At 47.3% G+C, this 20,391-nt stretch overlaps 2 protein-coding genes across 4 annotated transcripts in view; one reads left to right on the top strand and one right to left on the bottom strand.

The window, feature by feature from the left end:
• Positions 1-2,818: 2,818 nt before the first annotated feature.
• Positions 2,819-5,287, top strand: LOC114909289 (protein shisa-3-like). The gene is made up of 2 exons (XM_029247500.1): positions 2,819-3,086; positions 4,594-5,287. The coding sequence occupies exons 1-2, from the start codon at positions 2,819-2,821 to the stop codon at positions 5,097-5,099; spliced, it is 774 nt and encodes a 257-aa protein (XP_029103333.1). The 3' UTR covers positions 5,100-5,287.
• Positions 5,288-6,222: 935 nt separating this feature from the next.
• Positions 6,223-20,391, bottom strand: part of LOC108920823 (phospholipid-transporting ATPase IA) — an 82,248-nt gene continuing 68,079 nt past the window's right edge. For all 3 annotated transcript variants that reach the window (XM_029247388.1, XM_029247390.1, XM_029247387.1), the window contains 7 exons: positions 20,196-20,257; positions 19,943-19,999; positions 18,161-18,268; positions 11,649-11,737; positions 11,448-11,540; positions 10,573-10,664; positions 6,223-8,610 (listed from right to left, as the gene is read on the bottom strand). In XM_029247388.1, coding sequence (XP_029103221.1) covers positions 8,513-8,610; positions 10,573-10,664; positions 11,448-11,540; positions 11,649-11,737; positions 18,161-18,268; positions 19,943-19,999; positions 20,196-20,257 — 599 coding nt within the window. In that variant the 3' untranslated portion in view covers positions 6,223-8,512. The remainder of the gene's footprint in view (positions 8,611-10,572; positions 10,665-11,447; positions 11,541-11,648; positions 11,738-18,160; positions 18,269-19,942; positions 20,000-20,195; positions 20,258-20,391) is intronic.

Genomic DNA, 20,391 nt, shown 5'->3' with positions numbered 1-20,391 from the left:
CGGTAAACGGGCCGAAGATGCGCGTCTGATCTCGAAATAACGGGCTGTTTCTGCCACAACGCGGTTGAAGTTGCTGTGAGGTCATGTGAGGTCAACTTTTCATAAATTAAACTAAGTAAATATCACAAGTTGGGTCGTGCTGTGTGCAGAAGATCGTGAAGTCGCCGCTGCTTTTCTAGTGTATCTCACATTTATTATTCATGTAACTGATGCTTCTCTTCAAAGGAGCGACTTACACTGTACAGTTATTTACCCATTTGTTCAGCTGGGTAATTTTTACTGTAGCAATTCAGCAAGGTAAGTACCTTGCTCAAAGGTCCTAGGGACCTTTGGATCCAGCAGCCCCTATAATACCTTGTTTACCGTGCTTAGCTGGACATTATATGACTGTCCATCCTTCCTATTAGTTTTTTATGGCCCGAGTAATTAGTAATTGGTATTAAAGTAAATAATAAAAATTTATTTTTAGGATGCCCTAACCTATTCCTGATGCTATCGTGTCTTCTCTCTGCCGTAGAGGACACACGGTAGCACATTTTGAAAAAAATGCACCTATACTGTAAAGGGCTGTATTGTTACCACACTTACTTACACAAAGACAAGTGTGATCGCATAAGGAGAACAAAGAAGCAGCTCCAGGAGGCGAAATGTTCCACCTGTTGCTCTTCTCTCGGTGTGAAATGACACCGTACTGGGGAAACAGTAGCCAGGAATATTCCGATTTTGAGCTCAAACGTCAAACCCTTTGAAAGTAACTAATAAGTTTCAGCAGTCCACTTAGGTAAAAGGCTGAAGCTTTGTGGTAATGAAATACATACAGAAAATAATTACTGTGGAGGCCAACAAAAAGAGTGAATATCTCAAAGGACATAAACAATAGAATAGCAGGAATAATATAAAAGTATGCGCAAGAATGTGCATGATTTCTGTACTCATACATTACGGATGCTTTCTGAATGACGTTGCATTCCGAATAAATGTTACGAACATTTGAGTTAGGAATTTTTAGAGATACGAACATTTCCCATTTTAGTTATTTATTACTGCATTTTTTTTCGTTGTTTTCTGTAGTCTGTTGAGGAGCAAAACTGGGCTGCATTTGTGGGTTCAGCTGTTTGCAGCAAAATTCACACACAACATGTATATGCAGACATATAGATGTAAAGTTTCCAAAACATAAATAAGTAGAAAATAATTTTGCAAGTGAAGGTGAGGAAGCAACGTGGAGCTATGCAGGACTGACCTGATTCGGCAGATTTTTTATTTATTATAGCTATATATAACTTTTACAGAAACTAAATCAGGAGAATTAATAGAGGTATGTATGTGCTATTACTCTTTTTTATTCTTTGGATAATAAAGCAAAGTGCCCATATTCTGATAAATATTGCACGTTTATATAATAGATTGGTCACTTCCTTGCGATCACATTTGTTGTGTCGTCCAATCAAACGAGACACGCAGTCTGCATTTCAGGTTAAACGTTTTTTAATACACTCTCCTTTTGACATCCTCCAGTCAGTACATCAGTTCGAGTTATGAACGGAGTTCCGCTGAAAGGGAAAAAACGCTAAGACCAAAATACAGAAAATAGCCGAAAGAGGGCGACGCAGCAGCACAATGTCACGATAACAGGTGCCGTTGACTTGTTGAAATAGGCGCATCTGACTTCGCTTCCAGTTCTCTCAGGAAATTAAGTATTATACTTGCAAAAATATGAAAACTTTGAAAAAAACTTTATTAAAAAAAAAAAACAATTAAGAAAATTCGCATCGTGTATAGAACAAAGGGCCAGATATAGGAATATCACTGCAGGAATGGCAAAGTGAATCCAAAAAAGAAATAAATTGAATGAATGAAAACTTATTTACTACAAATGGAGTAAGATGGCAGAAGCACAGCTTTTGTAGCTTTGGGTTTTTTAGAAAGTAAACAGTGCTCTTAATTTCTTTCATGAGCAGGGAAAGTAGGTAAAAATAAGGTTAATTATGTGGTACCTCTTGTCGTCTCTCCCATAGCCATAAAAATCGAAGCAATACATGTTTGAAAGTAAAGGAAATCAAAAGAGAACCAATGTTCCGCTGCACAGAACGCAACGTGTTTGTCTTCAGAACCACAACAAATGGGCACATAGTGTCAAAATTTTTTTAAGCCTTGAATAAACCATAATATGCAATAATAACGTTATGAAAATTAAAAGTCATATTTAGTTTAGTATTTGAAAATATTAAAAAGAGATAGTTACAGTTCCATTGGTGCGCTTAGGGAGAGACTCGTAGATGATGTTCCTAGGAAAAATATTAACTTTCTCCTATAAATGAATCTATATTTTATCGCAGTAAATGTCAATGAGTTCAAACCCGTTAATCGATATTCTGGCACAATGTTTTAAATATCAGCCAGAACACAGACCGAAGATCCTTTTGTGTCTCTATATGTTTCATCGATCCACTCAGAACTTAACACGGTGGGATTTTACCTCAATAAGTTACAATGTAAATGTATGTGAAAATGCTATTAGGTCCACGGTTAAGACTAGATCCTGCAACATACTGCACAGTAAACTTAGCGCACAGTGACGTCTGGGAAAACTACGCGTGCTGAGCACGCGCTCCGGCGCACGCCCACGTAAACCGCGCGTTCGAACGGGGAGGGAGCGCCGCCTGCGAGGTGTAGTTACGCTCGCGGTTACAGTGTTGCGTGCGGCGCGCGCGGAGTGCAGCAGTTTCGGCTGAACTTTATTGCGCACACTTGTAATCACTTTTAGAAGACGAGAGAGAGAGAGAGACGGACGAGTGTGGCCGTTTCCTCGGGGACGATGCGCGTGCTGCGCGCTCTGCTGCTCGCGCACTTCGCGTGGCGCGTGGGCCCGTCGCGCGCACCGGGCGAGTACTGCCACGGCTGGCTGGACGGCAGCGGGAACTACCACGAGGGCTTCCAGTGCCCGGAGGACTTCGACACCGCGGACGGCACCGTGTGCTGCGGCTCCTGTGCGCTCCGGTACTGCTGCGCGGCGCCGCGAGCCAGGCTCGACCAGGGCAGCTGCAGCAACGACCGAGAGCTGGAGGGCGGCGCGCACGCAGCGCGTGAGTTGGCCGGTCGGGCGCGGGCGCGCGCGCCTCCGTGCGCCCCTGAAGTGAGGCACTAGTATTGTCCGTTAGATTGATCCATCATTGAGAGATAATAATTAAAAGGCGGGAGTGTGCCAGGCATATTCACAGTGATTTACCCGAGCCCCTTGTTTTACACTGTTCGCTCTGTATTCCACTGAGCACCCAGGCAACAACTTAAAAAACCTGTTACCGGGGAATGGAAAAATTAAAAAAAAAAAAAAAAACCTCACACTGACACTTACTTACATATATTTTTCAGCTGCTTTTCTTACCTTCACAGTGCGGTGTATTCAGTTCAGTGGTTGGTTACTTACCTTTAAGGCTGGTGGTTCGAAGCCTCCTGAGAGCAGAAGTTTCTGCTTTAAAAACATGGAAGTTCGGCCTTAAGTTCACCAGCAGGGTTACAAGGTGTCCGTCCCTGTGGCAGCGAGACGCAGCTCCTTGGGCGTCTACATGCCGGCCGGACCTCGATCTCACACCTTTCCGGAGAAGCAGGGTTAGAGTGTGTGCGCGCAGGGACTCACCTGAAGGTTGGTGGTTTAATCTCTTTGAGGGAGAATCAGATTTAAAATCCAGTGATGTCAGGAGAAACATCTCCAGGTACATCTGGAAGGTTTGCATGGATCTCCTGAGAGCAGGACTCCGGCGCAGCGGCAGCATTTCAGGTTCAGTTCCTCGATTGAGGAACCAGAGGATTTTCCTCATTTAAAAACTCAACGGGAAGGTTTGAGAGGGGAGAAACTGGGTGGTGCAGAGTTGGGAACTATGGTAATTGACCGCAAGGCTGGTGGTTTGAGGCTAATCATAAATGGGAAATCTTTAAAATCCAGCTTCTTCACCTGTTTCCAATTCTACCTGAAAGGTTGCAACATTGCAGCTCTACTGTTCACCCTGCAAACTTTTCAGGTACCTGGTCTCCAGGTTTGAGGTTCAATCCCGATGTGAGGATTAGAGTTTTTCCATGTGAAAACCATCTGATTTACCCTGCTGTTACAGTATAACAGGAAGACGGGAGGGTTTCAGCCTTGCAGTGCAGAGAGTTGCAGCTGAACCCAACACTGGAGGTTCAATCCATGCAAGGGATGTTGGGTGAGGACTAGATGGTGATCTTCAAAAAATGAGCTACGTACGGTTGCTGGGGGCTGGTAGTCACAACTGAGTAGTACAGGGTTGGGTGATACGTTGGAGAAGGTGCTTCGCAGACCGAGCACAGCAGACGCCGCTGCTCTTAGGGTGACAAAATCAACTTCCGGTCAGTAAAGGGGTGGTTCGTAAGTACGGGTTGTACGTAAGTCGGACGTTCGCAACTCGGCGGCTGCCTGTATATAATATATACGTGATACACTGCATAAACTCTCTTTATACTGAATGACAGTGCGGCAGACAGTGGAGCTGCACCATACCTTATATAAATCGTCCACCTTAAGAAGTGCAGTGCTTCTCATGTGACGGAGCCCGTCTGTCCCCATGTGTCCCGCAGAGCCCATCTATGTGCCCTTCCTGCTGGTCGGCTCCATCTTCGTGGCTTTTGTGCTGCTCGGCACCCTGGTGGCCGTGTACTGCTACTCGTACCTGCGGCCGAGCCAGCCGGCCAGGTGCTGCTCCCCGCGTGGCAGCCGCACAGAGACCATCGGCATGATTCCGAGGGCGGCTCCGCTGCACCAGCGCCCCCTGTCCTGCCAGTCCAGCAGCACCACCACCGCTTCCAGCTGTGTCGGCGGGGGGGGCTCCAGCTGTAACCTCTCCCTGCCGCCCGTGGGCCTTTTCCCTCATGCTGCCCAGCTCCAAAGTGCCCCTCTGCAGATTGCCTTTAGCACCCCAGCGGGCAGCCAGGGAAGCCTTGCCAACCCCAGGGCCCAACGCCACCCGCCGCTCCACTTGGCACAGGGAGCGGCCTTCTTGGTGCCCCAGTCCTGCTTCCCCCCGCCCCCGTGCCCCGAGTCCTGTCATGCGGGAAGGGTGTTTGGAGACTTCGGTCACACCTGACCACGTGGCTGCAAACTTTGCCGCACCATGCCTCCAGGAGAGGTCCAAGTCGCTCCCTTTTAGGTGGAGCAGCGGCTGAAGATGGAAGATGAGAGCGCCGCCTGCTGGTTAGGTGGAGTTTGCCCACTTTGACAACGAGACTCAGGGCATGCTGGGAGGTGAGCCGGCAGAGCACCTGTCTAGAAACACGGGAGGACTGGCAAGGAATGGCACTGGAAAGACCATGATGCTGGACCCAGGAGCGGTCGCTGTAAAGAGAGCAGCACAGCATCGAACCGGTGCCTCATGGAAGCTCTGGAGCAGAAAGATTACTTTTTTTTTTTTTTTTGCTAAGGGTCTGTTTTTATGATTCTTGCATTATGCCATTCGCTAGATGTAAATGAAAAGTGAATGTCATAAATAGAATAGCAAGGTTTGGTTAACTTTATATATCAATGAATAAATGTACTGTGTATGTGATACAATTAAATTCTGAGACTGGCTGCTGTTGCAACAGAGCTGTTTTACCATTATGTGTAACACTTATGCACCCATTGTACAGGTTTTTGACTGTACCATGTATATATGTGGTATAGTATATGCACGTAGCAAGATCATGGCAAATAACCCGTGTAAAGATGTTTCAGAAGGAAACCCTCAATCTTTTGTGTATTTTTCCACACACAGATACTTTATTGCTCCTATTATTCCACGTTCCATTATCTTCCACACTAAGTAAATGGCATAAAAACAATTCCGGCGTCACTTTTTCCTCTCTCGGGCTCCATTCGTATAGCGCTGGACGTGACGAAAAAGATCCGATCGAATTGAATGCGAAGCGGCTGCAAAAATGGAGGAAATTCTCAAACTTTAACATGCGAGACTGTTGCACCTACAGCTACAAGCAGGTCTACTCAACGACGATTCGTGCTCACATATAAAGTTCCCAGGTCTGACTCCAGAGTGGTGGCACGATCTCCCCCTCTCCCTCAGAACTGCTGAATCCATCTCAAGGAGGGTCTCAAAACTCATCTTCCAGACTCACTTCTCTCCAGATTTCCTATCTAGTCCATAAATTTGCATTTTGTTATGCGTCCCCGTTAGACCAGTGAATGCACACGTAGCAGTCGGCATCTTTCCCCACTTGTAAAGTTTATTTCAGTCAATCATTTGTGGCAGTAGCCTTTGTTACATGCATTAGAATCACAAAGTAAAATTACTGACTTGGGACAAATAAAGGAAGAATGAACAAAACAACCAAGTTGAAAAAGTGCATCATCATAACACCGAACTGAACAACACTTTCCAGTCATGCAGTCACCGAGTTCCACAGACGTCACATTCTGGAGAGCTGCAGCCGAGCTTTTCCCCCAACCCGTAGTTCCCGCGTCGAGTCCATGCTTCATGTTCGAGTAGCAACATTCGCAAACGCACTTGGAGAAAATGAGGAAGGGCGGGCGCGGACACAAAGGCCAACGGAAAGATCGAGTGACGCGAAGCGATTTTCGGGAAGCAAAGCAACATTGCGACGCTCACGTCCAAAGTATTACCGGTGATTCTTTGTTAAATCCACAATATGTCATTTGTGCAAAGCCATTGAAAATCTGTTAGGGTGAAAGGCCTCACGAGTGTACAAGATGCATCTCCACGGAGACGCTGTCCAAAATGGAAACATGCTTTTGACAACAGAAGAGAGCCACTGCGGTAGATGCGCGCGGCTGAAACGAACTCAAGCGCGGAGTTCACCCCCCCCCCCGGCAGCGTCGACCTGGAGTCGGAGACGCCGAAGGCCACGCGGATGACGCCGCGGCCGCAGGGAGGGACGCCTCAACATCTCGCGGGGGCCATGCTGACCGAGCTGCACGTACGCACACGCACCGACACCCAGTATTACCATGCTCCACGTTTGCGATACACCGTTGCATATAGATCAACACGTAGAATAAAGAGCAGAGTAGGCTTTACGCACAGCTGGCCTCCACGCACCCAAGCACAAACACGAGGACGTCTCCCATAGGGAGAGAAGAACGCACCCACAGACAAAACTCAAACGAAATTTGCAGCATAGGTATTATTAATAACAATAATAGTCGATAATAACAGCAAAAACAACAATACGAGAACGCACCGAAAACCACCATTCTTTCAGGTCGAAACATACGTCAGTCTGGAAAGAAATGGACAAAATTCCTTCCTACTAGACAAGTCACAGAAGCACGCAAGTGTAAAATGTGTACTTTCGCAGTAGAAAAATATGAATTCACTAGAGACGTAGTAATTAGTATGCTGCCGGTATCGGATCTTTTTATTTTCCCCAGGTTTAATGGCACTTATGCTTCAAGAAATGAATTCTGTTTAATTGTGTTTGGTTAAAGACATGAAACGTGGGAAATGCAAATGAGCGTGCGGGGGTGGGGGGGGGGTGCGAGATAAGACGCCCCGCCGTCCGCCCCCCACCGACCCACGCAGCGCCTCGCGGGACACGTGACAGGCACTCGTGTGATCTGGGAATGCATCTCACGGCTCGGAGCCTTTCGAACGTCGCGTCGCACCGTCGACGCAAGGTGAGACCGCTGAGCTCAGCTATTACTGTGTTTTAGTGATGGTTAAAAAAGGAAAAATCAAAGCCAGGCACTGAGACAACCCACTTCTAGAATTAAAACATACCAAAGGCAAAGACCTTCACAAATACACTAAAGCCCTGGTGTTACACCACAGCTGCTTCTAAATGTTGAGTGCAAACAACCAAAAAACACGACGACAAAAACAATGTACAAATTTTCATTCATCGTTAGACTCCGTGAAAACAACCGAGCGGCTTCAGGACGTTTGCAGTTACCGAGTTTTTCCCTCCCGGTTCGGTCCAGTCCGGCGAACCCGCTGCCCACGCCGCCGCCTCTTTGGCAATCTAGACACGGCAGTTTTGCAGCTTCACGTTTCCGTCGACAGGAATCGCACCCCTGCTCTCCTCCGCTTCCTTTCCATGGATCCTGTGCGCGAACCGGCGTTTCCACGGGAGGAGTCCCGCCCAAGCATTCGCGGACTCAAGAACGGCTTTTACGACATCGCGAATCTCAACCCCGCGGCCTCGAAACACTCGACAAGTTCTAACAGTTAAGGGGAAAAGAAGCACAAGAACACCTCCTTTATGCTGGCTGCGTGACGAAAGAGGTACGCTTGAAACGACAGACGGAGGACGCAAGCGCGGCGCTGATGTTTGCTGAAAACACACGTACACTATGTCGGCTTCAAATGTTTGGCGACTCGTTTTTCGAACCTCTGCTCTCGAGTCCGGTGTCGCTTGTTCGTCGGCACTCCCGCCAACAGGAAAGGAGAGGTTACCGCGGCCGCGCCTCCGTGAGGCCTTCTTCCACGCGCACGGCGAGCGCTAGGCCCCGGCGAAGGGCGGGGCTGCACCGGCGGGGGGCGGGGCCTCACCACTCTTCCGGCCGCCGCTTGGTGGTGTCGTACGCCCGGATCACTTCCGACTGCGACACCGCTCCGTTCTCGTCCTGGGAGAAGGCGTAGCCGTCTGCGGCGGGAAGGGCACAAAACGCATGGCGGCGTGAGGACCGGGTGGAGCCCGTGAAGCACGTACCGCGTCCCCCGGCGTCCCCGCCGTCCCCCACGCGGTCTGTCGGGGGTCACTGAAGCCGAAGGGTCGCGTTCACACGCGCGCTGCAAGTAGGGGATCCGATCCGTTCCCGCCCGGCCCCGTCCCCCAAACACGGCCCACTTAGGACACACCGGGCTCACGGCACAGCGAAACACACGGGTGTGTGAGACGACCGTTACCGGAAAGAGCGAAGAAAGCAAACGGTCACGATGGCTGGAACACAAAACATTTTCTTTTGGCAATAATTTCATTTTTCAAATGGGGTCAAATTGCGCTGTAATCGAAGCCACCGCCCGGATCAATTATCTCACGTCAACAAGTTCGGGCGTTTATTTCGTCGATTTTGGAAGCGGGGCCCGTCGTCCAGTTTGCCCTCTTGCCGTTTGCAGATACGATCGCCCGCCTGTCTACTGCGGCCACACGCTGCGGGAGTTCCGCTCTCTTACCTGACGTCACCTTTCCGCCCCGATGCCGGACTCACCTTTACACACGGAGCGACTCGCTCGCTCCCTGCGTGCCTGCAGGTGTGCGCGGCCGGCCAGTGAGGAGAGGGCAGTGCGGAAACGACAGCAAAACCTTTAACATTTTTGCAGGGGGTTCATAACACACTGTACATGAGGCAAAGGACGCATGGGGATGCCTGCGTGTGTGTGTGTGTGTGTGTGTGTGTGTGTGTGTGTGTGTGTGTGTGTGTGTGTGTGTGTGTTCGTTCACTCGGAAACAGCCAGACAAGGAAAGATGTGTAGAAAAGGCACCAGTTCGGGTTCGAGATGTGTAGCGCTGGGGTGCGTGAACTATGTCTGCAACTGCGGGCCGTCAGGGGAGTGAACAGAGACTACTGTTGTCATGGCAACGCCATCTGTACCATCGCAGCACCACTAGGGACCCGTTGAAGAACGGCAGCAATTTTCAGCCAGAAATGTGGACTCTACACTGACCACAGTGTGTGTGTGTGTTACATTGCTCTGCTGCACAGATGTGTGACTAACTGAAGGGATTTCGGTGAAGTGTATCTGTAAGTCACCTTGGATGAAGTAAAATCCAGGCATCCCTCAATTTACGGATTTAATCAATCCATTCCACGTTGATATCAGAATTTTTCACCCCGAAAACCTATTTCCCACTGTTTTAAAAAGGGAAAGATAATCATGTGTTCCTAGCCCATCCAAAACCCCAAACCAATTTTACCACTTTTATCACTAGAACACAATGAAACACTTATGTAACTATCAACCCACAATTTCAGCACAATATAAAACTCTTATATTTACCCGCTTACTGCTCTTATTCCCTCTTTCCTTTTTAACTGATCAGTTCTCTGTAGGACGAGCAATAAACCAAGCAAGGATACCCTGAGCACGTCAGACTTATTGTGAACTTACTAAAATGTGCAGACTTTCCTGAAAAAACACCATGTGAACCTTTACTGCTAATTGCCCTGCTGTCTCTGTAATTGTTCAATTAAATAGCACATCCAATATGGCCGACAGACCTTCCTGTGGAATTGCATACACTTCCCATAATGCCTCACTCTCTTAAAGCAACAGTCTCATATTCTCAACACAGCAAAAAACGGCCACATCTGGACACAGAAACAGCTACAGCACATTACCGATTGTGTGACAGGCAAATTATCATCATCATCATATCTATTTTTATTAATTAATTTTAAAATTTAATCAATTTAAAATTATTTAAGACACTTTGGATAAATGTCATTATATATATATACACACACACACACACACACACACACACACACACACACACACACACACGTGTGCTTATCACACGCCTTTCTGTTGCTGTAGCAAATGTGCAACTGAGACTGTGTGATGGTACGGCAGCGTACGAATGCCGGTCTGCGAGTCCACTTACGGAGCAGGTTCTGCTGCATGGACTCGGAGCGGTACACTGTGACGGTGCTCTTCTTGAAGACGTTCTTCAGGAGCTGGGCTCTCTCCGTCAGGCTGCGCAGGGGACACAGAGACACACACCTCTGTTCATTGGGGCCACTCTCCCCCCGAGGCTCCTGTATACCGTGCACTTACTGTACCGTACCTCCTGCATGGACCTCGGCCCCAGAGCTTCATGTGCCGTCGCCCTCCGTACAGTCCGCTAACCTCTCAGCACCTTAACGTGAATTTATCAGTGGGACGCTGCCGGTGTTCGTGCTGAACTCATATTTGCTCCTACGCTGATCTTACAATGGCATCAGTGGCCCTGTAATAACCCACCCCAGCTGAATAATTTAGTGTAAAGGAGAAGGACGAGACTTCCACATTAATCTGACTTTTGTCGAAAAAGAGGACGACCGCTGCATTGATCCACATCCAGGAACGTGCACATGGACATCTCTTCAGGATACCGTAGTCGCATCAGTCGAGCTTTGTGGAAAAACAGTTAGCTAGACTCGTACATTAAATCATAGTTTTGGAAATCATTCTATGACTGATCCCTCGGTAAACTCAGCATTAACGATGAAAGCTTTGGATACGAAATGAGCGAAGTACAAAAGACTGATAGAATCTGCCATCCAGTTATTAGTGGCCCTGGATCCTGTGGATTTTAAACGACTGAACGTTAAACATGTAACATCTGGGGGATGACTGCACGCGATGGAGAACTACAAGCCAGGCGAAGTCTGCTCATGATCTCACCAGAACAGATCCCTCCTGAGGGAAAGAATCAATTTTTGTTTATACATATTTCTTAGAGTTGTTTCAGAATAGCACCGATGGCAGCACCAGTACCTCTTCCCATGAACAACTGCTCCAGGGTCCTGAGACTTGGCCTCCAGCTCTTGCACTTCATCCACCAACGTCTTGAAGCAGGACTTCTTCACACTGCAGAACGCCAGGGGAAGACATGAGCGCAGAGCCGCGCGTGGGCCACACTTCCATTACATCCATAAGACATAAGACATTTACTGCTGTGCGGAAAACCGAACTCACACTTTGTAGGCCACGTCGAAAACGAGGGAGGTGACAGGGATGAAGAGAAGGCCCATCCAGAATACCCCGGAACTGAACATCATGTCTGCCTGCAAAGCGAGCACACGATCCATTTCGGCAAAGAGAACGGAAAAACGCAGACGGGTCCATCCGGAGGAAGAGGACTTCGGAGATATGGCGTCGTTCAACGAAAGGCACAGCGGTGCAGGGGGCAACACCTGTGCCTCGCAATCACCGAGCTGCATGTTGGGGCTTAGGTTTGAATCCTGCCTTCAGTATTGAAAGAACCATTGACTTTGGTAGCCTTTGTTGTGAAAAATACATAAATAGAAATACAGCAAAACACGTAAATAAAACAACTAAGAATGACTTCTGGAGCCAACAGTATATCAGACACAAGAGAGAAAGCAAACATATAAACAATGTAGATGTAAATAGGGCATCATAACCACGTAAGAATGGAAACTAATGTCAGTACCAGCAGCAATATTGCACAGAATCAAATGAGTACCGATGTTTCAGCATCAGAACAGTTTCAGGGCTGACCGTTGAAGAGTCATAAGTAAATCAAGATGTCAGCTGACAGAGTACTGGTTAGAGCTGCTGCCTTTAGTCCTACACGTTACAGGTTTGACTCTCACCTGCTGTTGAAGTACCCTTAAGCAAGGTATTACCCTGAATTGCTCCAGTAAAAGTATCTGGCTGTATAAATGGGTAAATAATTCTTAGGACCTTAACAATGTTGCGTTGGAGAAACGTGTCAGTTAAATGTAAGTTCTGATTCCTGTTTAAAAAAAAAATGCATCAGCACAGTAATGTGAACTGATTTGTTCAGTGCTATTTACACCACTCTGCCCAAACATTAAAACCACTGACAGGTGAAATGAATAACACTGATTATCTCATTACAACGGCACCTGTCAAGGAGTGGGATACGTTAGGCAGCAAGCGAACAGTCGGTTCTTCAATTTGATGCATAGGAAGACGGAAAAATGGACAAGGGTAAGGATCTGAGTGACGCTGATGAGGGCCAAATTGTAATGGCTGGACGACTGGGTCAGAGCATCTTCAAAACCGTAGGTCTTGCGGGGTGTTCCCGGTATGCTGTGGTTAGTACCAACCAAAAGTGGTCCAAGGAAGGACAACCGGTGAACCGGCGAGAGTCACGGGCGCCCGAGGCTCATTAACGCGAGTGGGGGGAGAAGGCTAGGCCGTTTGGTCCGATCCCACGGAAGAGCTACTGTAGCACAAATTGCTGAAAACCCTAATTCTGGCCCCGATAGAAAGGTGTCAGGACACACAGTGCAAGTGGAGTCCATGCCTCGACGGGTCCGAGCTGTCTTGGCGGTGTGAGGGGGACCTACGCAATATCAGGCAGGTGGTTTAAATATTTTGGCTGATCGGCGCACAACCTCACATTTGTTTTGCTCATTCATTCACCAGGTGTGGAAAGTAGAGGAATGAAATACTGCAAATTCATTTTCTGTTTCCTGACCTGAAAAAGGGGGGTGTTCGAGCGTGCCGAACACACCGAAACAAACTCCTCCTCAGAGCTGGAACACGAGGGGAGACGGCAGGCCTCCGAAGCGAGTGGTGTCATTACACTTCCCGCGTTTGCCTTGGCCGCAGCGCTCTCGAACCGCTGTCCCGCGGGAAGGGCCCGTGACAGAGAGAGGGGCTACAGTACGTCCTGCTCGCCCCGAGTCGGCACGTCACAATATACCGTCGCAGAAACACAGCAGGGGAAGGGTGATGTGGGAAAATAATTTTAATAATAACCCCACTAACTACTTAATTATTTAACCCTTTAGAAATCCTTAGTACATTTTCATTCAGTTCTCAGTTTAAAAAAAAAAAAAAAAAAACCATGGTCATGGATTATTATTGCGTATTTTTTATACAAACTTAATAAAATTTGTATGTGATCTAGTGGTTGTTCAAGTAGAATGTTCCAGAAGTTTGTGGTGGTGAGGGTTGAAGCTCCTCTGAGTAGGTCGGGGGGGGGAGATCAACCCCCCAGCAGCAAGAGGTTATATAAAGACTTGATGTAACAGAGGGGCTGTTGGGAGCTCTTGATTCAGAGTGGAAGGGTAACATTGGGATGGAAGGGCTACGCAATAAATATCTCTTGAATCCATGTTCAGGTCTAAGGGGGCAGCAGGTGGTGTATTGGTTAGAGCCATTATGCTCCAACTGAAGGAAGTGGGTTCAAATCCTTCTTCTGCCATAGTATCCTAGAGAACATCCATGAGGCTGTTTCTTCAGCAAAGTTAACCATGGGAACAGCATTGTTCTCAAATACACAGGCAGCGGAGGAGGGAAAAAAGAAAATCAGAAGTGAACAACATGTCAAACTGAGCAAAAAAAAAAAAAAAAAAAAAAAAAAAAAAGCTTATGGCCAAAAAAAGGGAACGAGACACGAAACAAACTTTCTCCTCTCAGAAATTCCAAGAAATCCATGTCGAGGAAGTCAAACAAGGGGAGAAAAGAATCCAGAGTTGAATAAAAGAATAAACATGAATATGAAAAGAAAACAAACTGGCCTTTCATTCCAGTTCCAAATAAACCAGAGATCAATTGTAAACCAACAGAGTTTAAAAAAGACATGAGCTAAGAGGACGAAAGACTTATTCTTGGCTGTGGGACCGTATTTACACTATTTGCTTTTCTCTTATAAAAAAAAAACACACACACACACACACACACTCAATGCGGGAAGGAGCTCAAAGTGACAGGCAGTTTTGTTAACGTGGATGTGGGTGGATAAGGAGCGCTCAACTAGTTTTCGAACCAGTCCTTCCCACGTCTCGCGCCACGTCGTCACCCGCGTCAACCAGCACCTTCACACAAACGCAATCAATCACGTGCCTATTGTCACCGTCCTAAGTTTTGTGGTTCCGACATAACCATGAGACCAAACGCTAGTTCTAGGGAGTTCTACTTGTACGAGCTGGTCTTTAAATCCCGTATTCAACACAGTTTGACATGTCGGTGGGTCATGAGCACAAACTATGAAACACAAGTGTGCCCATTCTCACACACACACACACACACACACACACACACACACACACACACACACACACACACACACACACATTCTCACACACGTACCAGTGCCGAGCGACACGCAACCCCCCAAATCCTTCACTTCCACCTTCGGCAACGATCCTCGCTTCGTTTCCCGTTAGAGCCGACAGGGCAATCGCTATATTTACACGTATTCTTTACAACAAAACTATTTCATCCACTCTTCTCCTCGTAGACCATGAAAGGCTTTCTATAACTTGACCTACAACCACGGTCCTCCAGACCCCGCAGGGTCAGGCAGGGAGAATCTTCATAGCCTTGAAACACGCCGGCAGAACCTGATGCTGCAGGATCCGCGACTTATAGCAAATGATGTGAATTTCTGGAAAACGGGGGATGCTTTCTTCAGACTCAAGTTCTGCAGGTGTGTTGTGGGTAGAGGGTGGGGTCCACCGGACCGACACGCTCGCTGACGCTCACTTGTGCGTAACTGCGAACGCCCACGTTTCTGAGCCACAGCTGTTTCTCTCAGGCAGATGTGGGTCAAATGACATACATTTCTTTGTAATAAAGAGGCCCTTTGGGTGGGGGTGGGGCAGCTGATAGCATAGTTATGCTATTGGCTCTGAAGGTCACAGGTTCAAATTCTACTTACTGCCATTGTACCCTTAAGCAGTGTACTTACCCTAAATGACTCCAGTACAAATGAGGTATGTTAACTAAGCACTAAGCAGCTTTGGAGGAAAAAGCGTCTCCATGTAGAGAAATGTAGGGATTACAGATGATGGACTGGAGCACGGTGCCAGTCAACACATGTCAGATTGGGGAATCCTTGGCGGCGGCACCCTGCAGTGTCGCTGCCCCCGAGCGGAAACACCGGACTCGGAAATGGGAGATGGAACACCTATAATGGGACTGGTATTTTACACCGGACAAACATCCCTGAGACACTCTGTTCATGTGGCAGCTAAGAGCAGACGTGGACTTGGCAGCACATGAAAATTTTACATTCTTCGATAAGCGGGGCGATGCAGTGGCACAGTGAGTAGCGCTGCCGTCTCACGGCACTTGGGTGGTGCGAGAGGAGGTGGGTTCGATCCCCACTCGGTCTGTGTGGAGTCTGCATGTTCTCTCTGGGTGCTCTGGTTTCCTCCCACAGTCTGAAGACATGCTGTTCAGGTTCACCCATGAGTGACCAGAGAGTGTGTGTGTTCCACTGATGTACGGATGAGTGACCCAGTGTAAGTAGTGTATCTAGCAGTGTAAGTCACCGCGGTGAATAAGGTGTGTGGGTTACTAACACTACATAGAAAGTTCATTGGAAGTCGCTTTGGAGAAAAGCATCTGCTAAATAAATAAATGTAAATATCATGTTCATCTTACTGAAATGCCACTCAAACACTTTCTAGGCTCCGGGACATTTCTAAGCTCTGGAGCAAACGTGAAATAATGACGACAGTTTCAAAGTGATAACCCCACGATTTTCACGAAGCCCAGAGTATCATCCATCCAGACCCGCTAACTTCTTGCGGCTCCCCAAATATACTGCTGTGCCTTATTTGAAGGCTGAATAATACACACTGCTTACAGGACGCCAGTATTGGCACACTGGAAAAAAAATCCCCCCTAGAAACACTTATTTCTTTATTTAACCTTCAGAAACACATTACAGCAGACTGAGTTACTGCTCTCTGAGTAGTTCTCTTTTAATACGTTTTAAATAGTTGCCTTTATTTTGTTTAACACTTATTAATCCACCGAGACCTTCTGCACGACTTTTTTCCATAAGGTTGGAATGTGTCTGCATGGGAAAGGGGGATCGAGTCTTTAAACCGCCTGCTGCCTCTCCAGGATGGCTTTGCACACCTCGGTTAAACTCTTGCTTTGCTTGAATCAACAGTAGAACTTTCCTGAAGGATCAGAAGTGCGTCTGTCTGTTCGAGCAGAAAAAGTCCAAAAAAAAAGTTCTGCTGATGTTACTGTGACAAAACGGTTCCAAACGCATCGTAGGAATAAGTGTTAAAATGAATGGGAAGATAATAAAGTGGCCTTGGACGGAAGCGGCAGTTCCGTCTCTAGCTCCTCCTGGGGGATCGAGGTCCGTCAAGAGCTGCATCATCTCCGACTTGATCTGGATCTGAGGTCATCTGTCAGCGGAGGACCTGGCGTGACCTCCGGAGGAAGTGCCAAAGGGGCGTTTTACGGTTGGGTTAAATCGGCGAACCCTTTGGGTTTATCTGCGCTCCTGCCTTTATCGTTCTTAAAATGTACTATGATGTTCATCTGTCCTAATAACACACACTCGGATAAAAACACAAGTAATTGTACAATAATCTGTCACATCGTCATCTGTTGTCTTTATAGTTATTGCGTTGTGTTTCATGCTTGGCGCCGAACCATAAAAATTCTTGTGTGTTTTACGTATTGGATATAAAGTGCTCCGATTTCTCAGAAATCACCGTTTAAATGTTCTCAGTCTAGGCTACAGAAAGTGTGGAAACTAACCAACCAACCAACCAACATCTACAGCTGCGTGTCCCAAGCAGGGTCGCGGGGAGCCGGAGCCCACCCAGCAACGCAGGGCGGGGGGGACACGCCTTAGACAGGACGGCAGTCCACCGCAGGGCACGAACCTCAGACCTGCCACACAGCAGCCACCAGGTGCACCACCACTCTCCCCCAATGGTGAAACCTTTTTTTACATTTATTTAGCAGACACATTTCTCCAAAGCGACTTCCAGTAAACTCTATGTAGTGTCATCAGCCCACACACCTTATTCACCGCAGTGACTTACACTGCTAGATACACTACGTACAATGGGTCACTCATCCATCCATCAGTGGAACACACTCTCTTTGTCACTCACTCTCACACTATTGGTGAACCTGAACAGCATGTCTTTGGAGTGTGGGAGGAAACCAGAGCACCCAGAGGAAACCTACACAGGCACAGGGGAGAACATGCAAACTCCACACAGACCGAGCGGGGATCGAACCCACGTCCTCTCGCGTCACCCAGGTGCTGGGAGACCGCAGCGCTACTCGCTGTAGCGCCATGCTGCCCACATTTTTGACTTATTACTCAGACCCACATTACTTTTTGTGTGCCACATTCATTTTAGCAATGATGATCTCCACCAAGTTCCCTGTAGCTTCTCATCAGTCCTACAGAAGAACATTTAGGAGGAATTGTGGCGCATCCCTCTGGCCCAACGGTTTTAATGCAATGACACTTTTGGATGTCTTGCTCCAACAGCTCATCTCAGCTCGCATCACACCGTTTCAGTAGAGTTAAGGTCACTCCGATACACCAGAGTTCCTGTTACACCCATCCTGTTGCGGAAGAACTTCTTCACTTCTCACGTCAGCTCCAGCACCCTTTCGAGGATGAAGGGTTGGACTGCTGTTCACAACCAGGATGGAATCTGCAGAGTGAAGTATCTAGTGGAGCCCTCTGTTTCCGGGGCTACCGTCTCGCTTACCTCTCCGGACATGTCCGGAGCCAACGGGACGAGAGGCCACAGAGACGAGTAGAGCCCGAAGAAGACGACCCAGAGGCCGATGCTGCCCCAGATGGAAATGTGGCTGAACTGAAGGGAAACGAGACAATGTTCATCACACTTGTCCGCAGATGAGAACACAACATTAATTCATAGCAGCGTAACGGTCACATCCCATCTTTGCATGGCTTTTCTAAGCATTCCAGAGCATTTTTTTCCCCCGTTTTTTCATAACTTTCCCTCAGTCGCACCACTTTCCTAAGGACATACAGCAACGATAATGCAAGAGGGAAAAACATTTTAAAAAAATGCGAGTTAAAAACAAAGCTTTACATTTGCATATTTATTTTTACATTCGGTTGCACTTTGTTTTATTGATTATTTTCAATACTTTTTAATGCTAACAAGGGACAGATGGTAGCACAGTGATTAAAGCTGCTGACTTTAGGTGCAAAGGTTGCAGATTTGAATCCCATAATTGTGGGTACCATAATATTGCAAGTTGCTTGGAGAAAAGCATGAACTAAATGTAGTTTTTAAATTATTCATTAATTGTTTTTGATATGTGGGGGTGTGGCAGCACAGCAGGTTTGGCCAGGTCCAGCTCTCCAGTGGGTCTGGGGTTCGAGTCCCACTTGGGGTGCCTTGCGACAGACTGGCGTCCTGTCCTGAATGTGTCCCCTCTCCCTCCGGCCCTATGCCCTGTGTTACCGGGTAGGCTCCGGTTCCCCGTGACCCCGTATGGGACAAGCGGTTCTGAAAATGTGTGTGTGTGTGTGTGTGTGTGTGTGTGTGTGTGTGTGTTTTCTGTATTGCTTTTCAATGTGAGACATTTCTAGTCCTGCACACTATGCTGTACTGAGATGCTACAAAATCAGTATGAGACTAAATCATTGTAGGTGGGGAAAAAAAGCACTGCATATCCTTTAAAAAACACACAGTCTGAAGCTGCTTGTCCCAAGCAGGGTCACAGCAAACTGGAGCAACACAGGGCATAGGGCCAGAGGGAGAGGGGACACACCCAAGATGGGACGCCAGCCCATCGCAAGGCACCCCAAGCGGGACTCGAACCCCAGACCCACTGGAGAGCAGGACCTAGTCCAACCCACCGCCCCCCCACCTCTTTAAAAAAAACAGTGAAGACTAAACATAGGCATCGAGTTCTGGATTTGAACCTGACATGCTGGTCAGATGGAAATATGTTCTGATTTTACTGTGATTTATTTGGATAATTGAAACGTTTCATTAGTTTCTGCAAGGGCTTTTTTTTAAAAAAAAAAAAAAAAAAAAAACTGGACTCAAAATCATGTTGCTGGAGAGAGTCAATTCATTTAGTTCACTGGTAGGAAAATTCTGTCAAAACCAAAATATCAAGATTGGATTACAGCAACATTAATAAACAGATCATGTAAAATAAAGCACCTACCTGAAACTCCTTTTGCAGAGTAACATTTACTCCTCTAGTGGACACTCTTCTCTAAAGCAACTTACAATGTTAAGGTTACAATTATTTACCCCTTTATACAGGTGGGTAGTTTTAGTGGAGCAGTTCGGGGTAAGTACATGGCTCAAGGGAGTTACAGTTGGAAGGAGAATTTGAACCTATGACCTTCTGAGCCCAAGGCAGCAGCTCTAACCGTTATACTATCAGCTGTCCCCAAATATTTAATTCAAATATGAGAATGACAAGTTGAAGGAAAAGAAAGGGGAAAAAATGAGCCACCATCATGACAGAATTTAATAAGTGGGGCCTCCTGTGCTCACCATGGTCCACGAGGAAGTTTCCAGTCCAGCTTTCAGGCACACGGTTATGATGACAAACTGGAAAATGAAGAGCAAGGCGTTACTGTCACACTGCAGCCCACCGTCCTTCGGGACCTTCAGCTCACCAAGCGTCACTGAACACATCCCGAAAAAGCCCCACTGTAAACGAAGCACTTGAGGGATTCTTACATTTCAATAATAAAAGAAAGCAAATGATAATAAAATGGATGGAAAATGTGCGTTAAACACTTACTGTATAAACCATGTTCCCTAGAAGTAGGTAGTCTGGCGTCCTTCCACTCCCAAACACGGCATCTGCCAAGGAAACCCGCATTTCAGGGCCATCTTTCACTTCACCAGTACACCTACATTCATTTTTGCATGAACTCTATGTAGCGTTATGAGCCCACACACCTCATTCACCGCGGTGACTTACACTGCTAGATACA

Source organism: Scleropages formosus, chromosome 21, assembly GCF_900964775.1.
Source record: "Scleropages formosus chromosome 21, fSclFor1.1, whole genome shotgun sequence".
Lineage (NCBI taxonomy): Eukaryota > Metazoa > Chordata > Actinopteri > Osteoglossiformes > Osteoglossidae > Scleropages > Scleropages formosus.
Note: the sequence above shows the minus strand (reverse complement) of the source record. Positions and strands in the feature narration are given on the sequence as shown.

Bases quoted from the DNA above. Each gene is read 5' to 3' on its own strand.
- LOC114909289 (XM_029247500.1), top strand. From the start codon at position 2,819: ATGCGCGTGCTGCGCGCTCTGCTGCTCGCGCACTTCGCGTGGCGCGTG. The intron at 3,087-4,593 runs GTGAGTTGGCCG...TGTGTCCCGCAG, and splicing joins GGGCGGCGCGCACGCAGCGC to AGCCCATCTATGTGCCCTTC.